This window comes from Filicampus tigris, chromosome 11 (assembly GCF_054856515.1).
Source record: "Filicampus tigris isolate MCC_2025a chromosome 11, RoL_Ftig_1.0, whole genome shotgun sequence".
Classification (NCBI taxonomy): Eukaryota; Metazoa; Chordata; class Actinopteri; order Syngnathiformes; family Syngnathidae; genus Filicampus; species Filicampus tigris.
In genome coordinates, this window is record NC_141227.1 from 9,300,877 (window position 1) to 9,328,854 (window position 27,978).

At 40.8% G+C, this 27,978-nt stretch overlaps 3 protein-coding genes and 1 long non-coding RNA gene across 23 annotated transcripts in view; 1 reads left to right on the top strand and 3 right to left on the bottom strand.

Moving 5' to 3' along the window:
• Nucleotides 1–337: 337 nt before the first annotated feature.
• On the bottom strand, nt 338–7,276 carry LOC147139663 (factor VII-activating protease-like). Its single transcript, XM_086045283.1, has 13 exons — nt 7,125–7,276; nt 4,887–5,046; nt 4,729–4,824; nt 3,951–4,061; nt 3,761–3,877; nt 3,562–3,672; nt 3,025–3,196; nt 2,856–2,947; nt 2,359–2,752; nt 2,144–2,286; nt 1,199–1,333; nt 894–1,039; nt 338–780 (listed from the first exon to the last, which is right to left on the bottom strand). The coding sequence occupies exons 1-13, from the start codon at nt 7,182–7,184 to the stop codon at nt 616–618; spliced, it is 1,902 nt and encodes a 633-aa protein (XP_085901409.1). The 5' UTR covers nt 7,185–7,276; the 3' UTR covers nt 338–615.
• LOC147139664 (uncharacterized) lies at nt 6,237–17,901 on the top strand. Of its 2 annotated transcripts, XR_015088675.1 has the most exons (5): nt 6,237–6,342; nt 6,437–6,504; nt 10,087–10,247; nt 15,818–15,947; nt 17,236–17,901. It is a non-coding gene; the product is annotated as an uncharacterized LOC147139664 (long non-coding RNA). The 2 variants fall into 2 exon arrangements; XR_015088676.1 differs by lacking the exon at nt 15,818–15,947.
• On the bottom strand, nt 7,408–11,945 carry LOC147139665 (putative E3 ubiquitin-protein ligase TRIML1). 2 transcript variants are annotated; one of them, XM_086045294.1, is made up of 5 exons: nt 10,684–11,945; nt 10,015–10,221; nt 9,498–9,529; nt 9,263–9,405; nt 7,408–9,184 (listed from the first exon to the last, which is right to left on the bottom strand). In XM_086045294.1, the coding sequence occupies exons 1-5, from the start codon at nt 10,744–10,746 to the stop codon at nt 8,613–8,615; spliced, it is 1,017 nt and encodes a 338-aa protein (XP_085901420.1). In that variant the 5' UTR covers nt 10,747–11,945; the 3' UTR covers nt 7,408–8,612. The 2 variants fall into 2 exon arrangements, with proteins under 2 accessions (XP_085901420.1, XP_085901419.1); XM_086045293.1 differs by having other exon boundaries at nt 10,015–10,242.
• Nucleotides 12,087–27,978, bottom strand: part of LOC147139666 (actin-binding LIM protein 1-like) — a 46,549-nt gene continuing 30,657 nt past the window's right edge. For 3 of the 18 annotated variants that reach the window (XR_015088669.1, XR_015088666.1, XR_015088668.1), the window contains exons 9-24: nt 27,500–27,544; nt 26,918–26,995; nt 26,550–26,708; nt 26,288–26,332; nt 25,673–25,708; nt 25,418–25,547; nt 24,570–24,689; nt 23,862–23,966; nt 23,397–23,444; nt 20,054–20,188; nt 19,252–19,337; nt 19,019–19,142; nt 18,868–18,929; nt 18,556–18,616; nt 14,637–18,304; nt 14,379–14,453 (exon numbers count right to left, since the gene is read on the bottom strand). Coding sequence is in view for 1 of the 18 variants with exons in the window: in XM_086045280.1 (XP_085901406.1) it covers nt 14,340–14,453; nt 14,637–14,717; nt 17,709–17,783; nt 18,297–18,304; nt 18,556–18,616; nt 18,868–18,929; nt 19,019–19,142; nt 19,252–19,337; nt 20,054–20,188; nt 23,397–23,444; nt 23,862–23,966; nt 24,570–24,689; nt 25,418–25,547; nt 25,673–25,708; nt 26,288–26,332; nt 26,550–26,708; nt 26,918–26,995; nt 27,500–27,544 (1,512 nt within the window). In the remaining 17 variants the exon portion in view is untranslated. Of the gene's footprint in view, nt 14,454–14,636; nt 18,305–18,555; nt 18,617–18,867; nt 18,930–19,018; nt 19,143–19,251; nt 19,338–20,053; nt 20,189–23,396; nt 23,445–23,861; nt 23,967–24,569; nt 24,690–25,417; nt 25,548–25,672; nt 25,709–26,287; nt 26,333–26,549; nt 26,709–26,917; nt 26,996–27,499; nt 27,545–27,978 lie in introns of those variants that run through there. The other 15 variants (XR_015088658.1, XR_015088671.1, XM_086045280.1 and 12 more) reach the window with 14 other exon arrangements.

A 27,978-nucleotide genomic window follows, 5' to 3' on the forward strand; every position in this document is an offset into this window, starting at 1 on the left:
GATCCAATTTGTGTATCGGTCCATTTTTGACCCAACATTGTGTTATATTTAACCCAACTGTTTTTAGAGTGTTACCTTGCAGGGGCGACCTGCAGGGAAAGTCTATCTAATCAAACCTGAATAGGTGTGTGACACTGCATCTTCATGTGTATTGTTGTGTTTACCTTCATAGATCATACAGAAAATGAGATATATCATCCTATTGGATTGGAATTTCAGGCCTTGTGTGCCCATTTGTTCACTAATAGATGAATAAAATCTATATTTCCAAATTGGACCTTTTGAATAAAACTGCCTCTATAAATCATTTTGAGTCAATTAAACCATACAAGTAAAGCAGTGTCCAGGGTATTGATGACCCAAGCTGTTATGTAATTGATATCATCATGATCATCATCATCATCATCATCATCATCATCATCATCATCATCATTACAAGCGTCACATCATGACCAAATGTGCAGAACACTTCAAGATGTTATTCTTATAAGTACATGGCTGGCCACTGGGTTACATTCATGGTCAAACCTAAGCCAACTGACTCATAATGAGCGAGGTTCATCATCAGTGCATCATTGCTCTACTGCTCTACTGTGATACTGTTGGTGCTCCTTATTAAGATGATGCTTGAGTCTTTGATTTGATCCAGTCCAGGAAGTGAGTAACCCGTGCATACACCCCAGGCTTATTCTTCTTTCCGCATTGGTCTCCCCAGCTCACCAAACCATAAACAATATGGGTGTTGTTCTGCTCACAGGTCAGCGGTCCTCCCGAGTCACCCTGAAACAATAAGCGTCCTCAGACAGTGAAACCACAGCCACACTCCATAATTTAAATGAGTCGATCACATATTCGTTGTACGAGTATTAGTATTTAATTTTCTCCTCACTCACCTGGCAGGAATCGACCCCTCCCTGTAGATGGCCAGCGCAGAACATGCTGTTATCCAAAACTGAGCCATAAATGTTGCTCTCAGAGCATTTCTCTTGGTTGATCAGCAGAACATTGGCCTCCAGCAAATGATTGGAAGCGTAGTCAGCTGCAAATAGAATAATACGAGACAATGGGTGTGTGAGCTACTAGAGTAAGATTCAAAGTGTACAAGAATTTAGAATTGAAATGTTTAACCACATCATAATTATTGGAATTTAAGTGGAATATATGTTTCATCATTTCAATTGTAGGAAATTGGACTCACATTCCTCAGTGGCACCCCATCCAGAAATGGTACATTCCTCCCCATCATCTAGTGGGCCTTCAGGCAGACAGGCTGCCTTCACAAACTGGGTCTCATTGGCACAGACACCATCAGTGCCTTCCAGTCGCAGCAATGCTGTACAAATGCAGTTGTTGTGCATTATTGGGTTAGTGGCAACATTCAAACTATGATCACAAAACACTTTTGTATCATTTCAAACTTATTTTAGAACATATAAGACAAATATATGGCTTACAGATTAATTGATTTCAAAACAATGCACGAACAACCCAGGCTAAACTTAAAGCTCCTTCTATCATACAAGTATCTTAAAAAGTGGAGATGTATTCTATTGCTACAACATACTTCCTTGACATCAATTACATTATTAATCAGCCAGAGTAGGGCTGTGCAATTAATTGAAATTCAATTACAATTACGATTATTACACGCCATGATTATAAAATTGGCATAATTGTAAAAAATGATTATCAATATCCATTTATATCCAACGCACTATGTTTGTTTACACAAGGAAACCATACTTGAATTTATTAATTTGCACCTTTTTTTTCTAATTTTGTAATAGCCAATTTTATAAATTTTGTTTGGTCCAAAAGAAACTTCCTTAAATGTATTTGTCTTTGTATTTGTTTATGTTTAAATGTTTTCTTGTTTTCTACCAAAAAAGAAATAATCGTTTGAATAATCGTGATTTCAATTATTACCCAAATAATCATGATTAATATTTTTTTCATAATCGAAAAAACCCTAAGTCAGAGCTTTGGAGGCATAATGTAGTATGTTAACTTTACAGAGCTCAAAAATCCACAGAGATTTCGCAAATAGATATGATTTTACGGGAATAGCTGACGATAGGTTCCACAGACAAAACCATCAATAATTTGGTCCAAACGTCAGGTCACATCAATGAAAAGTGCTCACCGATGTCATTGTGAACGGATTCTGCAGTCTCCCTGTAGTTCTCATGCACAATAGCCTCTTCAACATTTAAGATCTGTTCAGTGGGCTCATCTGTGTCCAGAGACAGTCCTCCCATAACCACCTGCATGTCATTTCCTTGTTCACTGTTGAAACACATAAACATGACATCTGAAACATTTGCAATGTTTTGAAAGTGTGTCCAAAATTGCTCTTACATGCAGTGTCCAGCTGTCAGTATCCAGCAGCTTTCAATGAGAACGCCTCCACAGATGTGGCTGTATTGCTGAGTGGATCTCTTCGGTCTCACTTGCAGCGACACCTGCCAAGGTAATGCCCCATGGGATACCTTCAATCCCCCAAAGATTCGGGTTATGACTTTCTTTGGCTGTGGCTTCCCACAAGTGCTGAATAGTTGTGGAGATGGTGTTAGAGTGGGTGAGGTGTCACTAGGTTGTGGAGGCTGGTTTGGCTTTTGGGTTGGGGAAGGTGGTGTTGGCTGGGGCTTTGGAGCAGGGGGCTTAGAAGGAGCTGGAGGGGATGGGAGAGCTGGGGGTGGCGGGGGAGCTGGGGGGGACGGGGGAGCAGGAGAAGCTGGAGAGGCAATTCCATCTGGTGTCACCCAGAGGGATTCACAGTCACACAAGCAAAGCACAAGTTTTCTTTTATGTGGACTTAAAATTGAACAGTGTACAAAAACTGGAAGTCTACGTACCTTCAGAACATTCGTTTACATCACAGTAGTTCCACAGCAGATTTTTCCCTCTTCTGAAGAAACACCATGGCGACAAGTCGCCATCTGGGTTCCTGGGTTATAGAAAACATCTCACTTAGCCCCATCCTTTTTTGTTTTTCAAAGCAGCATCCTTTGAGAAAAAGTTGACCTGCAGAAGTTGTGAGGGCCAAGTCCATCACTGTCCTCAAATGAGTTGAAAGGATCCACTCCTTTCATCAGGATAAAGTGAGAGTTCCAATGGAGGCATTCGTTGCCATTAATCGTCTCACTCACAGTGCCACGATACGACTCCCCTTCATCCTCATAACAGTCATTTGGGCCTGAGAATCACAATACTCACAATCGTAATTTGTAAACATAAATTCTGACTATCGGGCCCGATTCCCCCCCAGCTTCAACCATGAATGTTACATTTAAGTACTTTCTTTCAGTACAGCATAAATGTCATTACATTAACCCAAGTCTGCTAGCATACAAAAGGAAACACCATAAAAGGCTAACAGCAGTTAGCATTGGTATTTCAGCTATTTTAAACCATCAAGCAACTGTTACTTTAACACACCCATGGCTGTTACACACACAAACAGAACATACAACTTCATATTTTTCTTATATTGTTTGTGGCTGCAGCATATATACAAGTGTGCTAAATAGACCACATTTTATTATCGGTTGTGGCACTTACCAACATGGCAGAAACGACCTCTGAAGCCCAAAGAACACTCGCAGTCAAAGTCGTTACCGTCCTTGATGCACTGTCCACCATTCTTACATGGATTAGGCTCACATATGGTATCTGGAGAAAACAACAGTAAACATGTATTCGTCAGAATAAAACCTTCTGCAAGTCGGTCATTGGTGTGAATAGAGCAATGGTTCCTTACATGTTCTACAGTATGGCGGCTGGAAGGGATGCTTGCATTTGCACTCATAAAACGGTCGAGTGGAAGTCAACACACACTCACCACGGCCACATAGACCTCTCTTGCAAAACTTTGGTCCTGGAACATTGATAATTTTTTGTATCGTTTATTTGCAAACTATATATGCTGTGTGCAACAAATGTTTTCTAACCTTTCTCGCAGTGTCTTCCCCTGAAATGTTTTGGACAGTCACATTTGAATTTTCTCTTTCCTTTTTCCTTGCAGATGCCATTATTTTGGCAAGGATTTGGGTTACATCGACCTGAGGAAAAGATAGGAAAAGGAAAGTATACCCCTCAGAGATATGGTTTAAAACTATCTACGGCATTATACATAACGTTGGTGGCGGGCCAAAACCTCATAAGTCACATTTTGGTGAATTTCAAATATTTTCAAAAATCAATACTATTGGTCAGTCCACGCCAGTGGCGAAGCCAGAACGGGGCTAATGGGTGGGCCTGGAAAAATCAATATTTATCTCACTGCGCACAATCCTCCTGTCCCGACACATCGTATATTCAAATAAAATGACAAACTGAATAATATGAAATTCAGATCTTCCTTAGACAGCCACAGTTATGCCATTCTTAATATTCAATAATATAAAATAAAAAACACAATGAAACGCATATTAAAAAATAGTTGAATAATAATTTACAAAAAATGTAAAAGTATATATTTATTCATGATTCTCACTGGGTGGGCAGTCTTTCAATCTGCGTGGGCCTGTGCACACCCAGGCCCACCCATGGCTCCGCCTCTCCAAAATGGCTGGCTCTCCTTCACAATGCAATGCTAATGGTTGAACAAACTTGCCATTTTTGGGGTCTCCTGAAAAGTGATTATTTTGGAGGTACACGGTTTTGGCCTGATGCCAGCAATAAGAAAGAATGACCGAAAGAAGAACATTTTGGTTCAGTTTTTCTCACCCGCTGGCTCTTGAAGGTCAAAGAGCCATTCACTTGGGTCATCATCATCATCGTCATCGTCATCCAAAGAGTCTTCCAAAATTCCAAAGAACGGGTCTAAAAAGCATGACATGAGACAAATGTATGCATCTGTCACATGAGGAATATGAATAACTTACCATTAATTATATCATCAAATTTTTCTCTCCTTTTCGCATGTTTTCCAGGTTTATTATCCCTGACTTCATGAGCACCATGTTCATGGTCCTGATCTTGATGAAGGTGACGAAGACGAAGACGATGACGATGACGAAGACGATGACGCTTGCCAGGTTTCATCTGTGGAAAAATACCGTGTTGAATACATAGTACATAGATACATATGTAGTAAATGACATTCAGAGTCAGAGTTATTTTTTACAACGGTTAAATAGAAATTTGTCGTTGCAAAGGCATTTTGCTATAGAATTTGGGAAACTTGGAAAATAGACCCATTCTAGCACATTAAAGTGGAAGTCAACCCTAAAAGGTTCTTTACAATATTATGTTCTATGTAGCCCCACTGCTCTAAACATGGCATTCTGATTAATGTTGTGTTTGTGGAATATGAGTTAAGCATATCTCAGGGGGCGGCCATTTTGCCACTTTTTGTCAATTGAAAATGACAACACAGTTGCTCAGGGCTCAGGTAACGACCAGAGGTGGGCATTTTACTAAAGTTTGCCGGTCGGTCATTCGTCATCCGTCAGCAGCCTCAGTACCCGTCCGACATCTGTCAATCCTTCTTTTCTTCAAGCTAAACCAAAATGTAAACGTCTGTTGGTCAGTCCGTCATGTTATTTTAACCGCACTTCCGTCAGTAAACTTCAAAGGTCCGCCAGTCTATCAATCGTCAATCCGGGAAAGAAAAAAAAAGTTAAAAAAACAGATGAAAAATCCATCCGTCCATCCAGCCATCCATTATCTGAACCGATTTGATTATACAATACAATACAACTTTATTTATATAGCACATTTCAAAAGAGCTACAGCTGTAACAAAGCACTTTACATTAACAAAGTTTTGCTTTCCTTAACCATAAATCCCGTGTCACATTGTTGCCAAAGGTACAATCCTGGTGGATGAAAATGCTTCCTAGTCCTTGTGCAAACTAAAATAAAGTAGCCATTACAATAAATGAATGTTGTTTTTCTTCAAATGTATCTTCTTTTTGTTCTTCTCCTTTCCATCTTCTGTCTTTTAGCGGTTGGCAAACAACTTTTGGTCCACTACTGCCACCTGAAATGGAGTGTGGGGTCTGCAAAATACTGTTTCACAACCTCCTAACCCTACTCTTTCCAAAAAAGAAAAATAGAAATGTGAACCTTAATTCCCAAGAACGTCTCTGTAAAACTGGGTCTTTATTCAAAGCTTCTTTATTACCTCTTAGGGCATAATTAGTTCTAGCCCTAAAGCCAGCCTAAGTAATGATTCTCTGTTTGGTGCATACCCCCACCTACTGTACGGTCAAAGCTGTCTATTCCAGAAAGCATGCCTTCAAAACAGCACATGCGAGACAGGGGTCGCATTTCCGGCTCGTCAGCTAAACGGGCGTCCGTCAACGATGGACTGTGTGGTCTGTTGGGACTTGACCAGGTTAGTGATGATTACATAGATGAACGAAAATACACTTCCATCTGTGCTTACTCCGCCTCTTTTTTTAAATTTCCCATCCATCGTCTAATGTCAGCAAAATGGGTGTCCGTCAGTGATGGACAGACGGACCGGTTCGTCAGTCAGACGGAATGCCGACCTCTGGTAATGACAAATCATGGCTCAGCTTGTTAACATTGTTGCCTCAGCCCTGAGTAACTGTGATGCTATTTTCAGTCGACAGAAAGTGACAAAATGGCCACCCCCTGAAATTGATTTAAAAAAAAAAAAAAAAACGGTGGATTTTGCTGATTAACTCATACTCAGCAAATGCAATATTAATCAGAATGTTGTGTTTACACAAGTGAAGGCACATATAACATATGATTGTCAAGAAAAAAAATGGCTTGACTTCTGCTTTAAAGGTGATGTCATATCATTATTTAACTTTTATGTGTGTTTAGTATCTTACTCATTTTGTCTAAACACAAAAAAACATTCACATTCCCTGATATAGATCAACTTGCAATTTTGCAGATTTCCCATGTTTATTTATTTCTGTAATTTGCCATATCTTCCCAAAAATTGAACATTTCCAGCTTCGAAAATTACAGCAGTGTTGCAACTCTACTTGTGATAAGTCAACGTTGTTATGGCATCGCTGAATTGCTATGAAGAAAAACAGCTGGTGAATGGCTCCCTTTTATTCAAAAGACAAGGCATAACAACAGCAAAAAAATCACACTACAACAAGTAAGCACCAGTAGTGAACAGGGAATACATACTTCTGCGAGGATGAAGATCACAGCAAGAAACAGGCAAAAGAAGAGTAGCTTCACGTTCATGATGGCCGCAGATGAGACAACACGCAGAAAAATAAGAGTGTGCAGCAGCAGATCGCTCTCGCTTTTGTTAACCTTTGCATGTGTACACTAACCTTTGATTCACCGTTGTCTGGCATTCTGCCAGTCAATGATATTGATTGTTTTCTATATTTCTGAGGATTCATATGCAGTCTCAAACAAAATATCGTTCAGTGGACCAAACCATGGACATTTTAATACCAACAGTGAAGAACCATCGTTATTTATGGTGAGCTTTCTCTAACTAGAGTTTGCAATCAAAGGACTAAGCAGAGGGTTTGCAATACAGTCCCGTTATAGTGCTAATGAAATATTACTATGAGGTTCTGATGTGTTTTTTGTTACATTACAGTTATGGACTCATGGAATCTTGCATGTCTGCCCCCCAGCACTCCTCATTTTGTGCCCCTCAGGGAAAAGTTCATTTGCAAGGAACTTATTTGTCTGACTATAGACTTTGGATCTACATACATTGGCTGACTCTCAAGATAAACTACCACTGCTGTTTAAACAACCCCAAACCCAGTGCAGCCCTAATGTACAATCCAATCTATTGGGTGGACCAAGAGGATTTGGGATGTTATTACAGTATATGGTTTTGTTACATCAAACTATTGTTAAATATTCTGAAATGTTAGACATGAGAAGACATCATGTTGAAATGTCCCTCCATAATTTAAATACCGGTACATGAAGCTATTCTTAGAAGGAAGTATATAACAAAAAGAAACTCACCACATTGTCAACAAATGACCCAGTTAAGTGCCAGATGCTTCAATAGATCATCTTAATCTCTTTATATATCTGTTATTAATACAACACTAATGGGGTAGGAAGGCTATGAAAATATTGTTCGACGTGTCGGAGGCTGACACATGTTTGGTTTGTCTGCTGTTAAATATCAGAATTCCTTGGGAAGCTCAATTGATAGACCATCAGACCGCCGACCCTCATTGTGGTTCACGCAGCGTTTGGGCCGCTAATCTACTGTAAAGTTCATTTTAAAGTCTGAAAGGTTAAGACAACTAACAACTCAAACTTCAAATGAATTACACTATTTGCAATGTTTTTCTAAGGGGGAGTGCAATGGTAGGGCAATATGGCTAGCACATCTGTCTGTGGTCCTGGGTTTGAATATCAGCTGCATGTGGTCCCTGTGCGGGTTTTCCCTGGGTTGTTCAGTTTCCTTCTACATTTCAAAAACATGTAGGTGAATAATACACTAAATTGGCCATAGGTGTGTGAATGATTTTTGTGTGCGACTGACTGGTGACCAGCAGGAGACATCCAAAGTCACCTAGAATAGGCTCCATCTTAACTGTGATCCAGAGCAGGATACACAGTACAAAATGGATGGAAGGAAGGTTTCACTTCCATGTGCCAAGTCCCATACAAATGATTTGTACGAACTTAAACAAGTGGAGCTGAAGATGTCGCATTACAGATTATAATAGGTTTCGCATTGGTGCCATTGTGGTCATGGCCAGGACACAAGGCCAGGTGGAGGCTGTCGGAGAAGCTCCCTACACAGAAGCAGAACAGCGGCGACATATCGTCTGCGCCCACAAACATCACCGACCCGGCTGGGAAATTACACAATATCCCAATCCGACAGAACTGTTTTGTGATAAGCAGCCGATGGGGTACCCCTCGGTGCCAGGCTGTGTACTCCCCAGCAAAAAACTCCACGCACCACGACTCATCTCCTCGACCCAGCCAGCAGTCCTCAGCGATGCCCTTTCGCGGAATGCCGGGATACGTGACGCCGAGCTCCCAGTAGGTCTTGCCAGTCACGTCCATCTCCCAGTAATGACAGCCAAAGCTGAAGCTTTGCAAGCTGATGACATTAAGAGTGGTGTCAAAGCGGGAAGGCGTGTCAGGAAGCTCCTTCCATGTGTCCGTGTAGGTGACACTGTCACCGTTAGCAGAGATGAGCAGCTTGGGATGGGCTGTGTCTGGATCCAAGCACACGTCACTCCAATCTGAAAATACATATTCCGTATTACTTCTGTAAAATAAACAATGGAGTTGTGGTAGGTCAAATTTGTGGTGAAACTGACAACTTTTCACAAGATTCTTCATAGTAGGAGTGAGGGCGGAGATGAGCAGAAGCATTTTGTTGGTGAGGCTGAGCATCTGCTCAGCTTTGGCCTCGTCCAAGCTCACACTGCAACACTCTGATCTATTGAGCGCATCTGGCACTCTGGATCAGAAATAGAAACATGTTGAGTCACACTCGAGCGTTTTGATTAGAGTTATCGTATATCACAGTTTAATTGTGGTGGTCATACTTACCTGTCTATTACCCCTGCACCTTGGTGGTCTGACTGAGAAGAAGCAAGAAAATCTGAATAAAATCAAGTGTACTGTAGATATACAATCATGTTTATATATCGTCGCTGTCATGTGAAAAACACTTATCTCCATTTTTTTAAATTTTGTTATTTTTACATGAATGGTGTTTCCACGTTACAGACATTGCATTAACGTGAACATTTTTAAAAAATTAAAAATTGGACATAAATGTTTTTCACAGGACAGCGACGATATGTTGGTTTAGAAATGTTTATAATAACTACACAGAACTAGAATTTCCCTTGGAACAGCACGGCTCTTTAGTAAGACAAAAAAAAAAATCTTTAAAAAGAATTTATGTGGAGTCTCTGGACAGTATATGTTAGTTGAATTAGTGGGTTTTCATTTACTGGATTAAATTGCCCATAGGTGTGAATGGTTGTTTTGCCCCTAACACAGCATATACTAGTGTACTCGTATCATGTGAATTGTATGAATTTATCCCATGCTCATTCACCGTTGCATGCAAATCCACGTGGTCCAGAGTGACTGTGATTCCAGCCAGGTCTTGTTCTATCTCCTGGATCAGAGACCAGTTCCTCTCCATGAGCCAGTCCAGAGCTGAGACAGCGGCACGCTCCTCAGCCTCCAAGTGTGACAGTGTGGTCCTCAGGTCCTCGTCCAGGATGGCTTGGATCTCCAGATGTTTTCTTATTATGCTCTCCTTTATCACATACGACTTTTTCTGAGGTACAAGCACTCATCAGTTTATTGTACTGCATATAGAGAATCACTGAAAATGTTTGTTTTTTTCTTTAGGATTAAATGCATGTTTATTGTCATCAACACACTCACACAAACATCAGATTTTAAGTCATCAAAGTGGTTAACACGGCAAAAAGACATCATGGAGTTTTTAAATGCTTCGCACAGGGGTACTTTGGATGTGAATGACCATGTATGTTGGGGTGAAGTGAACATTAGGATCTTTAGTCACAGGTTACATTCTGAATGGCTTGTTCACAGTTGACCCAGGTTAGAGATAAGCAAAATGGTCGATGTAAAGTGATAAACCTTAACTCCAAAGGCTAATCCTATATGATAAACTAAGGAATATTGCTTCAATATATTTTTTCAAGTTTTTGATAACTTTTAGGACTAGAGACCTTTCCCATTGAGAACTTACAGTGATTTCTGATTGTTGCACGGCCAGGTTCTTCTGTCTGTCTTTCACCACCTCCCTCTGCATCTTTAGATATTCTTGATGACTTTTTAACAACTCCTGTAGAGAATGATGCAAATACTGAGCATGCAATATCCTCAAATGGATGAGTAAGCCGTTCCTATTAAGCCTTATTAAGTCCTAATGCAACAAAGAGTTGCAGTGAATTTAATTGTCACCATAATTCTACTCCGGACCTCGGTTAGGTCATTGATGTTGCTCTTGACAATATTGTCATGTCAATTTCAAGAATTATATTGTACTGGATGTATTGCCTACCTACACAGGCTATGTCAGGTGAATATTTCGTGACCACTTTTTAGAATATCAGCCCAAGCCATTATAAATCCATCTTAACATGACAAAGTGCACTTCAACACTATTGCAAACAATTAGTATCATTTAATAGTACCAATGCAATTATTTTTGTCATATTGCACTGCATCTCATGTGTCTATTGAGTTTACTGCATGTGCATATCACCAGATCAATTCTAAATTTAACCATGGAATGACTTTACGAAGTCGTTTAAAACATATTGATTAATGATTTATTATTAAACTACAATATATTTACAATAGGAAAGTATAAATCAAATTGTATTGTTTCATTTAAATAGCTATTGACAACCTAAACCATTATACTAGGTCAATATATTACATTGTTTAATTTATGTAACTGTATTTTATCGGGCGCACGGAGACTTGTTAAATTTTGAAGAAATTAATTCTTGTCTAAGGGTTGAAATATGGTTTAGAAACTTCCCCAGTAGGTACAGCCACTATCCTCGAATTGTGGCATTATCCACTGGAATACAAGATACGATGTAGAAGATATCCAATGGGATCAGTCGTGTTTACCTTTTTGAGATTTAGATAAATTCAAATCAGTCAACAAATCATTTTCTTATAGATTAGCAAATACACACGTACATCACTGTTTACCACTGTTACATTATTATGTGTATCATATTATTACACTGTGAGCTGTATCGCATTCAGAGGAAATGGACAGGAGTCATTCACAAGTGGTATGTCTTTCTTAGTGTGCGGTATATTTTTAGTAAGTCTCAATTTTTTCCAACCCACCCTCCTGTATGTTAACATGTCACCTAACTCCTGACGGACCTACGCCATTACTTTTTTCTTTTGTCAATTCATCAGATACTTGCCACACTAAACCAGCTAAGTTTTAAAACAAAAGACTTTAAATGCTAAACGTGTATGTTCAGACTTTCCAAATGGCTCCATTAAAGTCACCTAGTCCTCAGAAAACCTCTCACCCAGTGTAAATGTGCTTGATGGAGAAACACAAAGTCAACAGAAAAGAGGCAGTGAGTAGTTTTGGTATAGCTGGGGATCGTGTGGTTCATGGTGATTTAAAGCTTTATTGGCTTTGTTTTCAATACAACAATCGGCAGTGTGGGTTTTCATTTACTGTATAAAACATAATAGTCAAACACAGGCTTGCTTACTTTAGGTGCACGATCTAATTATCTCTTATAGTATATTGGATATAGCAATAAACAGAGCTGGGCACTTGACCCTTTAGTGCTGGTCCGGCCGCGACCCCCTGCCCTTATTCATAAAAATGATCACCCCCCACCCAGTTCGGCCCCCCCAAAAAAACTAGTGTCCGTGATTGACGCCGTGGGAGAGATGCTAACGGCAGAAGCTTTTTAAGGATCATTAGCTGGCTAATTTATTATTCGAACCCGCTGTGGACACGCTTCAAAATGCGGCACTAGTACTTTACTACTAACCCAACTGCGTGTGCTTACTTCCATTGCGAGCCCCGGAGTTGGTTTTGTCGTTGTATAATTATTCGGATCCAACAGACGGCCAGAAGTCGCATTCAACAAGTTATTTATTTTCCACACTTCCCTCCATGTCCGCTGATAGTGTAGTGGTACACACGCCTGAGTTGTGTGCGGGCAGCGTGGGATCAATTCCCGCTCAGTGACAGTGTCTATGTGTGCCCTGCGACTGGCTGGCGACCAGTTCGGGGTGTAGTCTGCCTTCGCCCATTGACGGCTGGGATAGGCTCCAGCAACTCCCCGCGACCCTATATAGGATAAGCGGTTTGGAAGATGACATGACATGACATGACTTCCCTCCATTCACGGCCTTCAAAATAAAAGCATACCAGCAAACCACTATACACAGCAGGTTTGCTACGGCGTATTTCCGGAAGTAGAAGACGCCAGAAGAAGTGCAAGAACTCCACCTTGATGTGGCAGCGTCATACTTGAGTGCTGCGCCCCGCTTAATATACTCCCGGACACAAGTTGTTTTGAAACAGTTAAGTTCCAAGTCGGGAGGCGTCGCTTCAAAAAGACAGCGACAACAATGGATATCGTGCCTGCAACAACCATAAAGGGACCGAGAAGACTAGACTATGCATTTCATTTTATTGCCAAACTAGTTTGCTTTTGCAGCAGCAACGAGCTGCGTGCTGCATCCTCTCTCTCCCCTCCGTGTGGGAAACTGTATGTCATCGCAACATGTGACATAATGGACCGATCAGAGCAGCAACAATTCCTGATGTGTGCGTAGCATGTGTCGGAGACCTGTCGCCAACAGCACAATGCGTCGGTCATGTGAGTCAATGCGGCAGTTGTCGCTCGCGCCGACGCGGGAGTAGAAAGAAGCTTAAAAAGAAGCCTTTCACCAAGTAGGCTGAGATTAAATTTGGCCGCCTCGCGACCATGTCAAACGCATGAGGGCCGATTAGTGGGCCGTACTAAAATCCACTTCCGGCCATGCTTAGTCCAGCCATTTAAAAAAATTTGTCAGCCCCCACCCCCCGCCCCAAAAATGGGCATCCGGCCGGGCCGGAGGGTCCGACCGGTCCGGCCCAGGGACGGACTGCCCAGCTCTGGCAATAAAATATATTAAGATTTATATTTCCAATACATGTAAAGGGTTAAGTGTCTGGGCATGTTTCAGAGAGCCTGAGAGGAGTGCCATTTCTCTTTATAAGTATAAATGAAAGCTAGCATGTCTGGGAGTCAAGATGAAGGCTTAGTGTAGATGCTTGGATCGTTCATTAGCATGGTGAGGCAGAAAAACTGTTTCAGCTGCTCAGTTGACTGCTTTCCCAGTGTTTTTTTTTTTGTAATTACTTCTATTATTCAAAGACTCACTGAGCCAATTGATGCAACCTTTGGACCAAATGTTTTTTGGTCCAAGCAAAAGAAAGCAGACATATGTTCAGGCTACAAGCGTGGACATTCTGTGGCATCATAAGTTTCTACTGCACTTCCAAAATTCCACAGGAGTCAACAGCAACAAATAGCAGGAAGCAACGAGCGTAAAAAGGAAGAAAGCAAAGCAAGAAAAAACAAGCGCCATCAATACAAATATCATGATCCTATTGATCATTCATTCTTTGTCATTTTTGAACATGTAACGATTCTCGATTCTTGGTTTGCTGTGCAAATCTAATGAGTTTGCACCATTCAGCTCACAGTCTCTGGAAATGTCCGAGCAGAGAGTTCATGTCAGAAGGTAGAAAAAAAATTGAAATTAAGGAAACAAACCAAAGCCTAGCCTAGATGATTGTTTTCATAAATGGTCTGTTTGTGTGTGCATGTGTGTAGATGCATGCTGCCGTGAGCGCTAGAAAAGCTTGGCCTTCTTTTTCATGTCGTTGCGTTTCCACAGGGGAAGCCTGTCAAACTCCTGGATCTCCATTCCAAAGATGTCAAAGAACGTTTCAGGTGCTAAGTGCCGCTAAAAAGGTGGAGACAACAAAGGAGGGGAGTTGGGGGTTAGCACCAAAGCCATTAAAATGATCTCTGCAAAAATGATGACAAGCAATGAATACTGCACATTCTTGCGAATGCGCTATTTGTGTAACATGCTATTACACAACGTCTGAAAATCTCGCATCAATGGTCGGATAAACATTGATACCTCCAGTCTGGTTCTGTCCACATCCCTGGGCAGTTTAGCTCTCCCTCTACTGGTTATCATGAGCATTTCATAGGGATACACCTTCAGAAGAAGACACTGATCAGTGCACAGGCTCACACATCCAAATTGTTTAACTAGTAACATCTTTCTCTGACAAAATAACAATAACTATATGTGAATGTGCTTGCAATTGTGACTGAGGGAAGACTGGGCAGGAGAACAGGTATGTGACAGGAGGCTGACTGACAGTGAAAGCAGTCTTTTAGTTTGTTGGGCAAATGCTGGTTGGGTGTAACGGTGTGCATACTCTAACGTGCAATAGATCGAGAAAGGACAGTTAGACGCAGTTACGTAAGGGCGGTATTTTGAGGCCAATTCGATACAAACGAAAAAAATGACCAAACCAACATCAGTGATGCTGGGCAAGTTAACCTCATGGGAATGATCACCCTGGAAAACTAAGCTCTAACCTGAATAACTAATTTCGATGAAGGAAGCGGCAAATCAAAATTGCGGTGATGTGCTTGATAAGCAGCGTGCTTGTCTTTCTCCTAACTCTCTGAGCAACTCATATCCACACAGTAGTGGAAGTTCCCTTATGAAGCATGTCAGAAAAGTCCCAGGACGTATGTCATAAATAATATATTTCAAAACCAAACTACTACGCACAGCTTTTAACCATCAGTGTAATCGCCCTGAAGTACAAAACTGTGAGCTCAGCTTTCAGGAGCCCTTTAAGGTTTGTCCACATGCTTTTATATAAATATCAGCTGTGTCAGGCCGTCAAGCAACGACCAGAATGAGTCACGAGACCAAGGAGACCAGACTTGCTGGGAGAGTCAACACCGGTGATGATTCTTCCGAGTACGACCAAATGTCAGAACCTTCAATGGGAGAGTCTGAAGAAAGCAAGGCAGTCAAAGTCCCAAATCATGTTGATCCCATTCTTCGATGTGAGGGGCGTCAACGATCAACCGGCATGTCTCCAAAGAGATCCTGCTGCGTTTGCTTCTTTCAGTGCAAGAAGCGAGACTTTTGTGGCTGCTTCACCATGTCAACACGCATGGTCACAATGCCCTGAGCATCCGACAGTTCCTGACCCAGGAAAACATCCGTTTGCTGGAGCAAAATCCCTACTCTCACCCAACTTGGCTTTGTGTGACTTTTTTCTCTTTCCCAAGCTCAAGGAAGTCATCAGAGTGACCCATTTCGAAGACCTGGATGATATCAACATAGCCAGGATGATGAGGGGGAGGAGCCCAGAAGAATCCTTCCAGGAGTGCATGAAGGCCTTACAGAGAGGCAGGGGAAGTACGTGAGACTGTGTTGTAGTTTGGACTTGAAAACTATCTTTTGTCACACCACTTTTGCAACTTTTCTGACACTCTCCGTATACAATATACGCTACAGAACTGTACACAGTGGTATGAGTGCTTTAGATGGGATTTTAGGCACTGGTTCTTCACTGTATGGCACATACAGTATCCAGCCCCCAGAAATCAAAGCTATGTGCAGATGAACATGAAGAAGCCGGCATGCTCAGCATTAGTGTGACTGCAGCTCCTGAAGCAGCATGCTAAATCTTTAACTTGTCAAATTTGGGTGTTGGATATAATGTTCCTGCACTATTAGGAGCATACAGTAAACGACTTCTATTCTACATTTCTATCTATGATCAAACCTCATTGCATTATGTTGAAATATTTGGTTTATAAGATAGCCTGAGATAGAAAAAGAATTGCAATTAGCTATTGTTAGTGTCGGCTCGCTGTACATTTTTTAACATACAATATATGAACAGAAGTATTGGGACCCAATTCAAGTTTGGAACTGCACAAGATTTCGGGGTCTATGGGGGTGCTTTAGTCCATTCGTCCAGAAGAACTGGAGGGGGCCTGGCTATTACATCATTTCTTCTCTTGTTCATCCTGAGGGTGTTTGATATGGTTCTTCCCCACCAAACACATCCAAGTACTGGTATGCATTTATGGACCTTGCTTTGTGCAGTCATACTGGAACAGAAACGGGCCTTCCTCAAATGGTTCACACACATATGGAAGCATTGCCAACATTTCTTGGCATGCAGAGGAATTAAAAGGATTCTTGGCTGCGGTAAAAACATTAGAAAGATATAAAGTGCAAGACCTGAAATGAACAATTTGGTTAGATCAGGATTTTATTGTTCTCTAACTTTTTCCAGAATAAAATGTGCTGTGGGTTGATAAAAATATTTCTGAATGAAAATATGATACTTTTAAATGGTGAGTTGTTTTATTTTCTTTTTATTTTCTTTCATCTATTCATTATCTTTCTGATTTATTTTGTTAAGGGTTACAAGTAAACTCCTGGAGCTTATAGACCAGAGGTCTCAAACTCGTGGCCCGAGAGCCATTTGTGGCCTGCAGGATGATATTTTGCGACCCCTCACTTGCCATCAAAGCTTCAAGTTAGTGCGGCCCTGGATGTTTTGTGTTTTTTAAATCCCTTATAGGATACCATAGCTCGGGGGGGTCCACTGTCCATTCAAATTCCTGTATTTCTTTTGCAATTGTTTATTTTTTATTTTTATTATTCTGTTTTGTTTGTTTGTTTTTTACAGATTCTCTTAAATAAAGCACAAATGGCGATTACAACGGCCTGCAACTGAAAACAACAAAACCTTCTTCATCCTCTTCTGCTATTATCTCACATCTTTCCTTGTTTCAGGAGGGCTCCGGTTTCACATTTCATCATACGCATAGCTAAAACTGCCCGTGTATTAACACGAACTACCAAAGCAAGGTAACATAGCTACGTATTAACCTGCAATCCACTGTGCACTATAGCGGCACACGGGTTTTTAAATGGTCTGTAAAAACATGCAAGTCTATAAGAAAGGTGGTTTTTTTTTTTTTCATTTCAGGTCATTTCCATTGTTTCAGACAATATTTCACTATTTAGATTTAAGGGGATGTTTAGGGGGCAAGTCCAACCCCTGATTGATTAGGCAACAAGGTTGCGTGTCTCAATACTTTTGTCCATACAGTGTAATTCACATTGTTGCCATCAGTACAGAAAGAAGAAGATACTTGCTTTGGGCTCCAACATATTAGGCATAGATACTCCCCTGTCCATCCTTGCATGTGCTGCACGGCCATCCTTAATGTGCTAAAGAATAGAACATACACAAATATAATATAGTGGGAGGGGACTGCAGGGTTAATGGCATGGGTATGTTGTTGTTTTATGACAGTGAGCACACTTTTCACTGGATGGAGCAAGGAGCTTGACTACCACTCAGTATCCGAGTATTCATGATGTTCACTTGCTGTTCAATTGTATATTTATGTGTCCCTGAGGTGAATTTTGGAATAAAATATTTCTAAAATCGAACATTTAGCTCGGGTCATGACATTGGTATACGGACAAACAAAATAACACATGAGGTGGTGCTTGCACTTTGCACCTAGAGTGCAGTTGCTCAGCTACTGGGCAGTGCATTTCAAATGACTGCATGCCCTGTAGGTGACATCGAGATGACATATAGCAACATGTTCAACCACACTGCAAGCATGTAGCACAAGTGGAAAGTGTGCATTCAGGGCAGGATGCCTACTGCAAGCAAATGTGTGGTGCGAGGTGAGGAAGCATGCCATGTGAAAAAGCAGATGGGGGACATACCTGAAACTCTGCAGGACAAAATGGGACAGAAAACGAGACTCACAGTTAATGGTTTTGCTGCTACATCTCCTGTCAGGCTACTAGCGACTGTATATCACGTGTCCCTCATGACACATTGGGGGCACCATTAAGCAGATATTTTAAAAGGCACGGCAACTTTGTGTACGCGAGCCATAGCAAAGGCATTTCTGAATATTTGACGACAGAGATATTTCTTGTGTAATTTGCTTGTTCAGTATGTTTTGGGAGCAGTGCTCACCTCTGCCTCCTCCACACATGTCACCGTAACTGTTGTACTGTGTGAAATCTGTTGACTGGGGCTGTGGGGCAAAGAGAAATTGCTTAGTTTGGTTTACTATACACTATGTACTGTATGTATCACTGCATGGTAACAACTATGAAGTCAGGTAACAGAACAATCAGAAGTGGAAAAATCATAAATAAACAGCAATCCAGTGTTTTCTAATTTACAAATATAGCTATGTAAGATTTAGTATTTTTCAGACACATCATATTTCATTCTTCTGTGGTTACAAAAACTGTGGTGCTTTGAGTATGACTGAGGTCCCACCCTGTGAAGGCCATTCCTCCCATATCCAGGCAAAGAGTTTGTTCTAGTTGGAGAAGTTGCATCTGAAAGTTCCAAACAAACATTTATCCATCCATGACATCAACTCCTAATTGACTGGATTCAGTAAGAAGACAATGATTATTCTCTTTACCTGCATCCCCGTTATCCTGCTTGCTGTCATAGCGCTGAGCAGAGAAACTCCTTGTGTAGCGTTCCCTGATCTGCTCTTTTTCCATCTCCTCCCTGAGAATTAGCTTTCCCAAACCTGACTGAATCTAAATACCAACACACTTTCCAGTTAAGTACCATTCCGAACAGGACAATTAAGGATACAAAGCATGTACGGTATATGTAATTGTTATGGTTAAGAATGATCTGATTGACCTTGTTGAGATGTTCTTCCTGAAGCTGCTTTCTTTTCAAGGCATCTTCCTCCTCCTCTTCTCTTGATCGTCTTCTTCCCTCTGAACCTGTGGGATCCAAATACACCCCGCAAAACATTTCATAAATTTCCAAGTAGATGCGCATCCTGCAGGAGCATATCATGATGCACATCTATTTCAACAGTCCAACGTATAGTATAATAAGAATTATGAATAACAGAGAGGGAGAAGGTGTATTTTCACTAATGAACGAAGAGGTAAATAATATACAGTGTATCAAAAAGAACACAAATGGGAGACAGAGTTGACAAGACGGACAAAGAGGGGACTTTTTGGAATCTTTGGGTACGCTGACATGATGTGATGTTGACTTTGGTGGCTTCAATCATGGAACCCCTGGAATGACTGCACGTCTAATACACAGAACAGCACAGATGTAAGACACATGGACACATGTCAGTTTGAAGTCAGTCTCAGTAATCTCTGTCGAAGCCATTTGTGGCTTTATTGTGTACATACAGTATACTGCACCAAAGAGTGCGGTAACATAAAAAGGGAAACTGATGCTACGCTACCTTAATAGAAAAACAAAAAAAACAAAAAACACATGGTAGCAAAAGAAACAAATCTTTTTGTGTGCAAACGTAACATATTAAATGTGCCAGATTCCAAGAGTGCTTAAAAATGAAGCAGGGATGCAGTTAAGAATTTAGAGCAGCTCCAGGGGGAAACAAGAATTAGTTAGGTGAGGTTTGCCACCACATGGCTGCAGCGCAAGCATGCCCATTAGGAGCCAACTGTACCTAATAGAATGTTACAGGAGGGCCAACAACCACCCTCGCTCTGTGAGCTGTCATCTGGAGAGGGAGCATGGGCAGCAGGGAAGGTGGCAGATCTGATGATGTCATCAGCCGACTTGCTTTGACGTGCTATGGCAGCTGTATATAGGTTGGTAACCATAGCAACTGATCTATCATCGTTTGTGACACTGGCTCAACCATATATAGAAGCAATGTATGCCTTCCACAAAGGAAAGCATTTCTTCCACAAGACAAGTCAATCAATGCGACATAGATTCGGCTTCGTGTACTGTATGCACTGTAGGTGACAGTGGGCAAGTGTTTGTTTAATACGATGGCGTGGAATTTTCCAAATAAATGTCACTTTAGACTTATGAACAACACTACAGTATAAGGTCAAAAGTATCGGGACACCTAACATGTCGTTGTTACTTTGAAGTAAGATACACTACTCACAACACGCTTCAGGATAAACCTAAAATGCATTTAATCTTGACAGGTGAACCTAATTTTACTTTCTCGAAACTTTCGATTGCATATGATTAACTTTCAGCGTTTATGTACTTTTTGCACAACTTGTTCTCTAACGCAGTGTTTCTCAACCTTTATTAAGCCAAGGCACATATTTCACATTGGAAAAAATCTCATCGCACACCACTTAAAGAGGAAATCAACCCAAACATATATTTTTTAACAATATGTTCCCAGCAGGCCCACTAGTTGAAAGACGGCATTCTGATTAATATTGCATTTGTAGAATATGAGTTAAGCAGCAAAATCCACCCCCTTTTAGCCATCTCAGGGGGCGGCCATTTTGTCACTTCTGTCAACCGAAAATGACATCACAACTGCTCAGGGCTCAGGTAATGACCAATCACGGCTCAGCTTCAGAAAACAGGTCAGCCGTGATTGGTCGTGGGTGGATTAACTCTTATTCCGCAAATGCAATATTTATCAGAATGCCTTGCTTCAACTAGTGGGCTTGCATAGAACATATTCTTAAAAAATATTTGTTTGGGTTGACTCCCTCTTTAACAAAACAATTTACAAAAAGTGGCTGGCTATACAGGGTCATTATATACCTTCTGTGATCTAGTGGAAGAACATTTTATTGTTTTACCTGTTACTATATGTGGTTAACATAAATAAATTAACAAAACATTTCTTTTATTGGAAATTTTTTTTTTTTGGGTCAAAATAATTGACAATTGGATAATTTCCCGTTGCACACCTGATGATCTCTCACGGCACACTAATGTGCCACGGCAGACTGGTTGAGAATCTCTGCTCTAATGAAAAACTGAAGGGCAAAATTTATAACAGATATGTGATCCATGAGAACTTCCAAGGAAGTCTACTTCTATGGCTTTGGTGACTCTCCCAGTCTCTCTCTAAGCTCAATGGCCACTTCCCTCTGAGGACATCATGTCTGAAACCTCGCAATGGCGAGGTATTGTTAATCAATTATTAGATGTTGTCTTGTTCTCATGATGTCAAACTGTGGACAGTACTCAAACACTGGACAGTTGTACATATGCATTCAAAAGTTTAAAAAAAAGAGAATATTTACACTCTAAAAACAGTTGGGTTATTTCACTAACCCAATTTTTGGATTGTTTGTGTTGGGTCAAAATTCTGGGTTATTTCTTAAAAATTAACCCAATTGTTGGTTCAAATTATTGGGTTATATGCCAGTAATGTTTTATGTTGGGTCAAAAATCAACTTTACAGGCCTATACACAGGTGCCTGATGTACACTTTAATGAAGTATGACTGCCGGCCATGACAGCCACCGACATACCGTTCATATGTCTACACACGCAGCATCGTGGTCAAATCAACGACACTTTTGACATTTTGATTTTTACATTTATCACACTGTTTTGGTAAGTACTTCACACATTGTAATCTTTTGAAAACGAGTTGCTTTGTAAATGAGCGTGTGTGTTGGACAGGACGAGTGCTGGAATCGTAAAAAAAAAAAAAAAAAAAGAAGGCATTAGTCTGCCGCCATTGTAGGATGTGGCCAATATATCTCAACACACTGTTCAAGATAGACCCACAACTCATCACAGCCCGTCTGAAAGTGTGGTGATGACCGCAGGGAAGCAATGCTTGGTTTAAAAAACTGAAATAAATTGTATACCATTTTACAAATTCATCTATCTCAAGGACTGAGCTGCATTTCCTGGCTGACAGCCAATCAGAGTGATTGTCACTGACACCACTTTGCAGACTGCCGTTGGTGTCTTATTCATTCAATTCATATCTAAAAGCACCATGACACAAAATATACAAATAATACAATTAATACAATTCTAAACACTACTTTTTAATTTAGATTTGTTCTCACTTCCACCGTGAATGTGCTGAACAAAATTCTGGACACGTGTACATTCTACTTTATGAAACCATAACTGAGGACCGCACAACAAACAATGACCTCCCTGCCATGTTAACATACAGATATCACCAAGTAGTCTGCGATGAAATTTGACCGCCTCATGACCATGGCACATGCCCATCATCCCCTACTGTTATTGTTGCTGAAATTATGTCAACATCAAGAATGATGTGCCTGAAGATAAAGACACATTTTTTTAACTTTCACTTGTTATTAGTAAATTTTTGGGGAAGGGGCAGTATCCTTAGCTTTATAAATAAAATAAATACAGTTGTGGAATAACCCAAGTATTTGCATTGTTTTCACCCAATATCTTGTGTTCATTTAAACTTTAATTTTGGGTCAAAATGGAATAACCCAATTTGTTGTGTTCATTTAACCATAAAAGTTGGGTCTAAACTGAACAAGTTCAAATTGACCCAAGTCTGGGTCGGTCCTTTTTTAACACAACAGTTGGGTCAAATTTAACCCCAAAATAGTTATTTTTGACCCAACTGTTTTTAGAGTGTGGCTTTACTTTAAAGGTTAAAGTGCATTTTAAGTTCATTCTGAAATTTCACCAGAGCACTGTATATCCCAAAAGTTACCATATGTGAGTAGTGAACATAACTCTCATCCCTAGAGATAAACAGTTCCATTTGATTTACAAAAGTAATTGCCCAAACTTATCACATTACAAAACGTCATTTACAGGACTCAGTGAAAAAGTGCAAAACATTATTTGTTGTGATGGACAAATGCTGCAGGTGAGACAGAAGTGGATAAGAGATAGACTTCAAACAGTGCACATATACAGACAATGGGTAACTATAGGTTAAATAACAAAACAATATCAACACAGAACATTCATATTTTCATACATTTTGACTCATGACCCACTCACATCAGTATTCAGGCACAATTCCGATGAGAAAACAGGCTGTAAATAGAAAGTAAAGGTACCGTATTGCTTGTAGATGGGTGGTTTTCTGTAGATGTTACTGCCTTGATCTGAAATTTGTCAGACAGAGAAAATTCCATTTAAAGACCCTTCTGCATTTATGTAAAGTCCATTTAAGTTATATTTACCACATCAATTATTTTTTATATCAGTTTTACCCACTGAAGCAGCCTAATGCTCGTCTTTCTGTATGTTTAAAATAAAAGGGTAAAAAGCAAGCCAGCAAGCTTGCAGAGATAGATATCTAGATATCTAGATCCAGCCAGCCAGATAGATAGATAGATAGATAGATAGATAGATAGATAGATAGATAGATAGATAGATAGATAGATAGATAGATAGATAGATAGATAGATAGATAGATAGATAGATAGATAGATAGATAGATAGATAGATAGATAGACAGACAGATAGACAGATAGACAGATAGATAGGTGAGCAGCGACAGGGTGTGCTCCGAATCCTACCTGGGAGGTGAAAATGTTTAGGGGTCAGAGAGAGAGGCGGGGTGCCCGGTCGGCTGTCGGGCCTAAGTGGGAGAGGGGAGCTCCGGCCGCTTGGTGGGTCAGTGCCTCCAGTGAGAAGAACCAAAAAAAAAGGAACGTAAACAGGGATGCATAAGGGGAACCTGAGTGTGGATGGGGCAACGCATTCGGAAAAATGGGGCGAATTTGGGGTCAATGTTGGTCTTGTCGGGGCAGGGAAATGTAGTTAGAAGAGTGGTGCATTATGGAGACGATTATTATTTGTTACATCTTACTTTCCTATGTACATGACTATTTGTTGTACTATAAAATGCGACTATTGTAATTTGTATGCCTACAACAAAGCAACGTATAACTGTATGTATACTTACATAACAAAACTTTAGGATTTGAAAGGAGTGGTAATGTGTATCATGTGGAGTATGGTATCATTCAACTTCCATCGTGGAAAGTGATTCCAACAACCTCTCAATGGAATGCAAACAGCAAATAAACAAACACCAAGAGCTTGTCAACTGCTTATGCTGAATTTGTGCCAGTGTCATGAATGCACACACAAGCTGTCTGGTGGGACATGCTGATGGATCCAAAATGACTGATGAGACCAGCATGAGGTTGCATCCCAGGTTGTAATGGAGATGATGTGCTTTCTTGGGGAGAGTAAGAGTGATTGTGGGGAGGGGGGCTTACCTTGACTATGGGGGAGGAAGTGGTGTCTAAAAGGAGAGGTGGGGCGGGAGTCACTATTTCTGGAGCCAACACTGTTACTGCACAAGGAGGAGCAGAGCTTCTGCATGCCTGTCAGAGCTTCTGCAGGGAGGCAGCCAGTGCGGTGCCCAGCAGCAGCCGCCAGAGCGGCCGATTGTGGGAGGGTGATAGAGGTTGAGAATGTGAGGGGGAAATGAAAAGGGAGATTTGCAGGCATTGAAAAGAGAAAAGAAATTACAAGCAAGGTATACACTCTAAAAACAGTTGGGTTAAAAATAACACAATTCTGGGTCAAAAATGGATCGATCCACAGATTGGGTCAATTTGACCCACTTTCTTGCATTGTTTTGTGCAAAACAGTCCAATTTTTGGGGTTGTTTTGTTCAAAATACCCATTCTTTGGGTTGTTTCCTGCATAAACAACCCAGAAAGTTGGGTCAAATTGACCCAAGTAGTGGATTGGTCCATTGTTGACCCAAAATCTTGTTATTTTTAACCCAACTGTTTTTAGAGTGAAAAGAAATAAAACGAACCATTGACTTATACACAATTACAAAGGGAAGTGTGATGCTAAGGAGGCAAATTGGCTGTCTGGCTGTTATTGGAATATGATGCATAATTTTTTTTCCCCATTCAGTTCAGTCACAAAAAGAGATAACAACCAATCAGTCAATTTCAGTGAAGTTTCCTTTTAACACGGTAAAAGACATTTTTAAAAAAACAGGAAGCGAGAATCAAAACGTACAAGGCTAATATCTTTCCCTAAGATCACTTCAACCACAGTCATGAATCAACAGTGCAATTGCACAAACCATCCACAAATGACTCACCTGGCCTGTGAAAATGCTGTGGGGACCGTGACAGAGTGGAGGTGTAACCATGGCGATTATAAACTGGAGAGCCTAAGGAACCCTGACTGGTCGACCTCTGAAGAATGCGTTCTCTTTTGTCATAACATCCCTGAAAAATAGTATACACAAATATACATACTGTTAGATGATGACATGATGACGTTTTAAGCAGTACAATACTTACAATACACATAACGAGAAGAAAACTGAAGTTTGAGAAAACACTAAGCTCACCTCATTGGACAAGGTTGGAGACATGGTTCTAAAAGACTGGAAATAAGACAAAGCATAATTAAAGCAAGTGCTACCATGTCAACATTTTAGTTATGAATCGTTATGATCAAATCTTTCTCCTGCTTCGTCTCTGTTCATTAGAAGAAGAAAAAATACCCAGGCATCATATGATAGCATCATAAGATGGATTTAATAAAAGCATCATTCAGTTATGTACATTTAAAAAGAAAGAATTTTCTTTCTGATTTTGTGTTGTTTATCAGACTAAGTGGAGCGCAACAGGGCAGTGTGCCTCAGCAAGAAGTGCGTGGGCTGCTGTGCCAGTTCAAGTTTGGGTAGTAATAATAATACTCAATTTGATCTGTAAACGTCTTTCCAGACCCGCAAGGGCATTGGACATGAATAAAACAACAGTAAACTGTACTCTTTAGGCAAATTCCTCCCACGGTCGTCGCACATGTGAGCGATTGTGTGAATGCTTTTTATCTTTTTGTGTGGCAGGATCCAGGTTGTACATGTACACTTCTCTTCCTATCTCCCCAGCTTCCCTTCGAACCTGAACAGGATAAGCAGGATAGAAAATGGATGGATGGATCAGCAGCTGATGTAACTCACCTTTTCATCAGGCAAGGGCGAGCGCTCCCTCCTGGCATTAAAGAGCTGTGAGGGACAGTGAAGTTCATTAGCAGATACCGTATAGAAGGTGTGCCAGTAATCTTGACAAAAAAAAACCCCACCAAGACTCTTTTACAATGTTAACCAGTATTTGACATTTCACAACTGAACAGAGGATCAGTTTAGGAATTGCATTCTTGCTGTTCAACATGACCGCAAGGATGGCGCGCATGCAATGGGAGGAGCATGCAGTCTGCTTTACCTCTCCTACACTTTCTCGTCTCTCCTCTCTCTCCTCCAGGGAGGTGGTGTACATAGGTTCATAGGTAATAAGGTCAGGGCGCTCAATGTCATAAATGGCTTTGACTTTTGGAATGGCAGCTAGGTCTCTGTAATCAAGAATCTCATTGTCTACTTTTGCCTAAGGAGACAAATAAAGACAAACATGCACACACTGACATGAGTAAAGACATACGGAAGGAGATATGTAAATCCATTCTCTTCTTGAGTAAGGCGCAAATGTAACAAACAATTACTTGTACGTATATGGGGTCGGGAAAGCTCATTTGTCATTCAGAGAGAGGGAAGAATAGACACGCTCGTTGAGAGACATACAGTGATATATCTTACATAGATTGTGTGACCCGGTGAGCCAGGTATGCTTGAACCAGGTCTGGAACAAATACTCTCAGATGACGACCTCGTCGGCTGCGGGAGGGAAAAGCATACGAACGCAACATTTAGCTTCGCACTCGTCGGCTGCATATCACCCGAAACCCTCCAACACAACATCATTTAGCCTTTATGAGCATGAGTGATGGTAGAGATTTGCAACCCCTGTATTTATGTTTCAGAAATTATGCAAAGCAATTTCAAATCTTTTCAACATGTCATCTCACGATGAGGTCATTCATTTGCAAATATGCAAAGTGAATGAGTGTGCCGTTGAGTTGCCTTGGCTGTTTATGAGAAATGAACTGTTTGGATGACAGCAGCCATCTTGAATGTATTATAATTAAATGAGCTTTTAACCTAATGGGTAAATGGGGCTTTTATAGTAGACAAATTAGTCATTATTCTGAATGGCTTCGTGTGGAATCACGGAAAGGGCACTGCAAGCTGTGTCCAGCAGATGGCAGCAAACAGTGCCCTGTTCTATGTGTATGGTGGAAAAACAATGAAGCGCCTCACAGCCCATAGCGAATACAGTACCTGCCTTTCTGTTTTTTGAAGGAATAAGAGGGATGGAGGCAGTAGCTGTGGAGGAAGGGAGAAGGGGTTCACAGGACATCACACAGGGGTTGTTCATCTCCAGTCTGACTCAAAGTTCACACGTATGCTCAGGGGCGCGGCAAGTGATTTGGGACCCCGTGAGAAAATAGCACTTTGGGCTCCACTAATACTGTAGGGTCCCTGTCATTCATGGGCCATTCTCCCCCTTACAGCGCCCCTGCATACACTTGACGGCCAAATCATTAGGTACACTTGTGCAATTGAACAATCTAACATCGAATGCGTGAGTTTACAATTTTGCCTTTACAAAGACAATGAGTGTTGAATGACACCGTCAAAGTGGCAATAAATGATTGTGTTTATCAACCTGGTTTGCAGTTTGTAGTTACCGCAGTGTCAATAGAAATTGAGTACTTTGAGTACTTTTTTCTTTTGACACAGCTCTCGGAATGGATCTA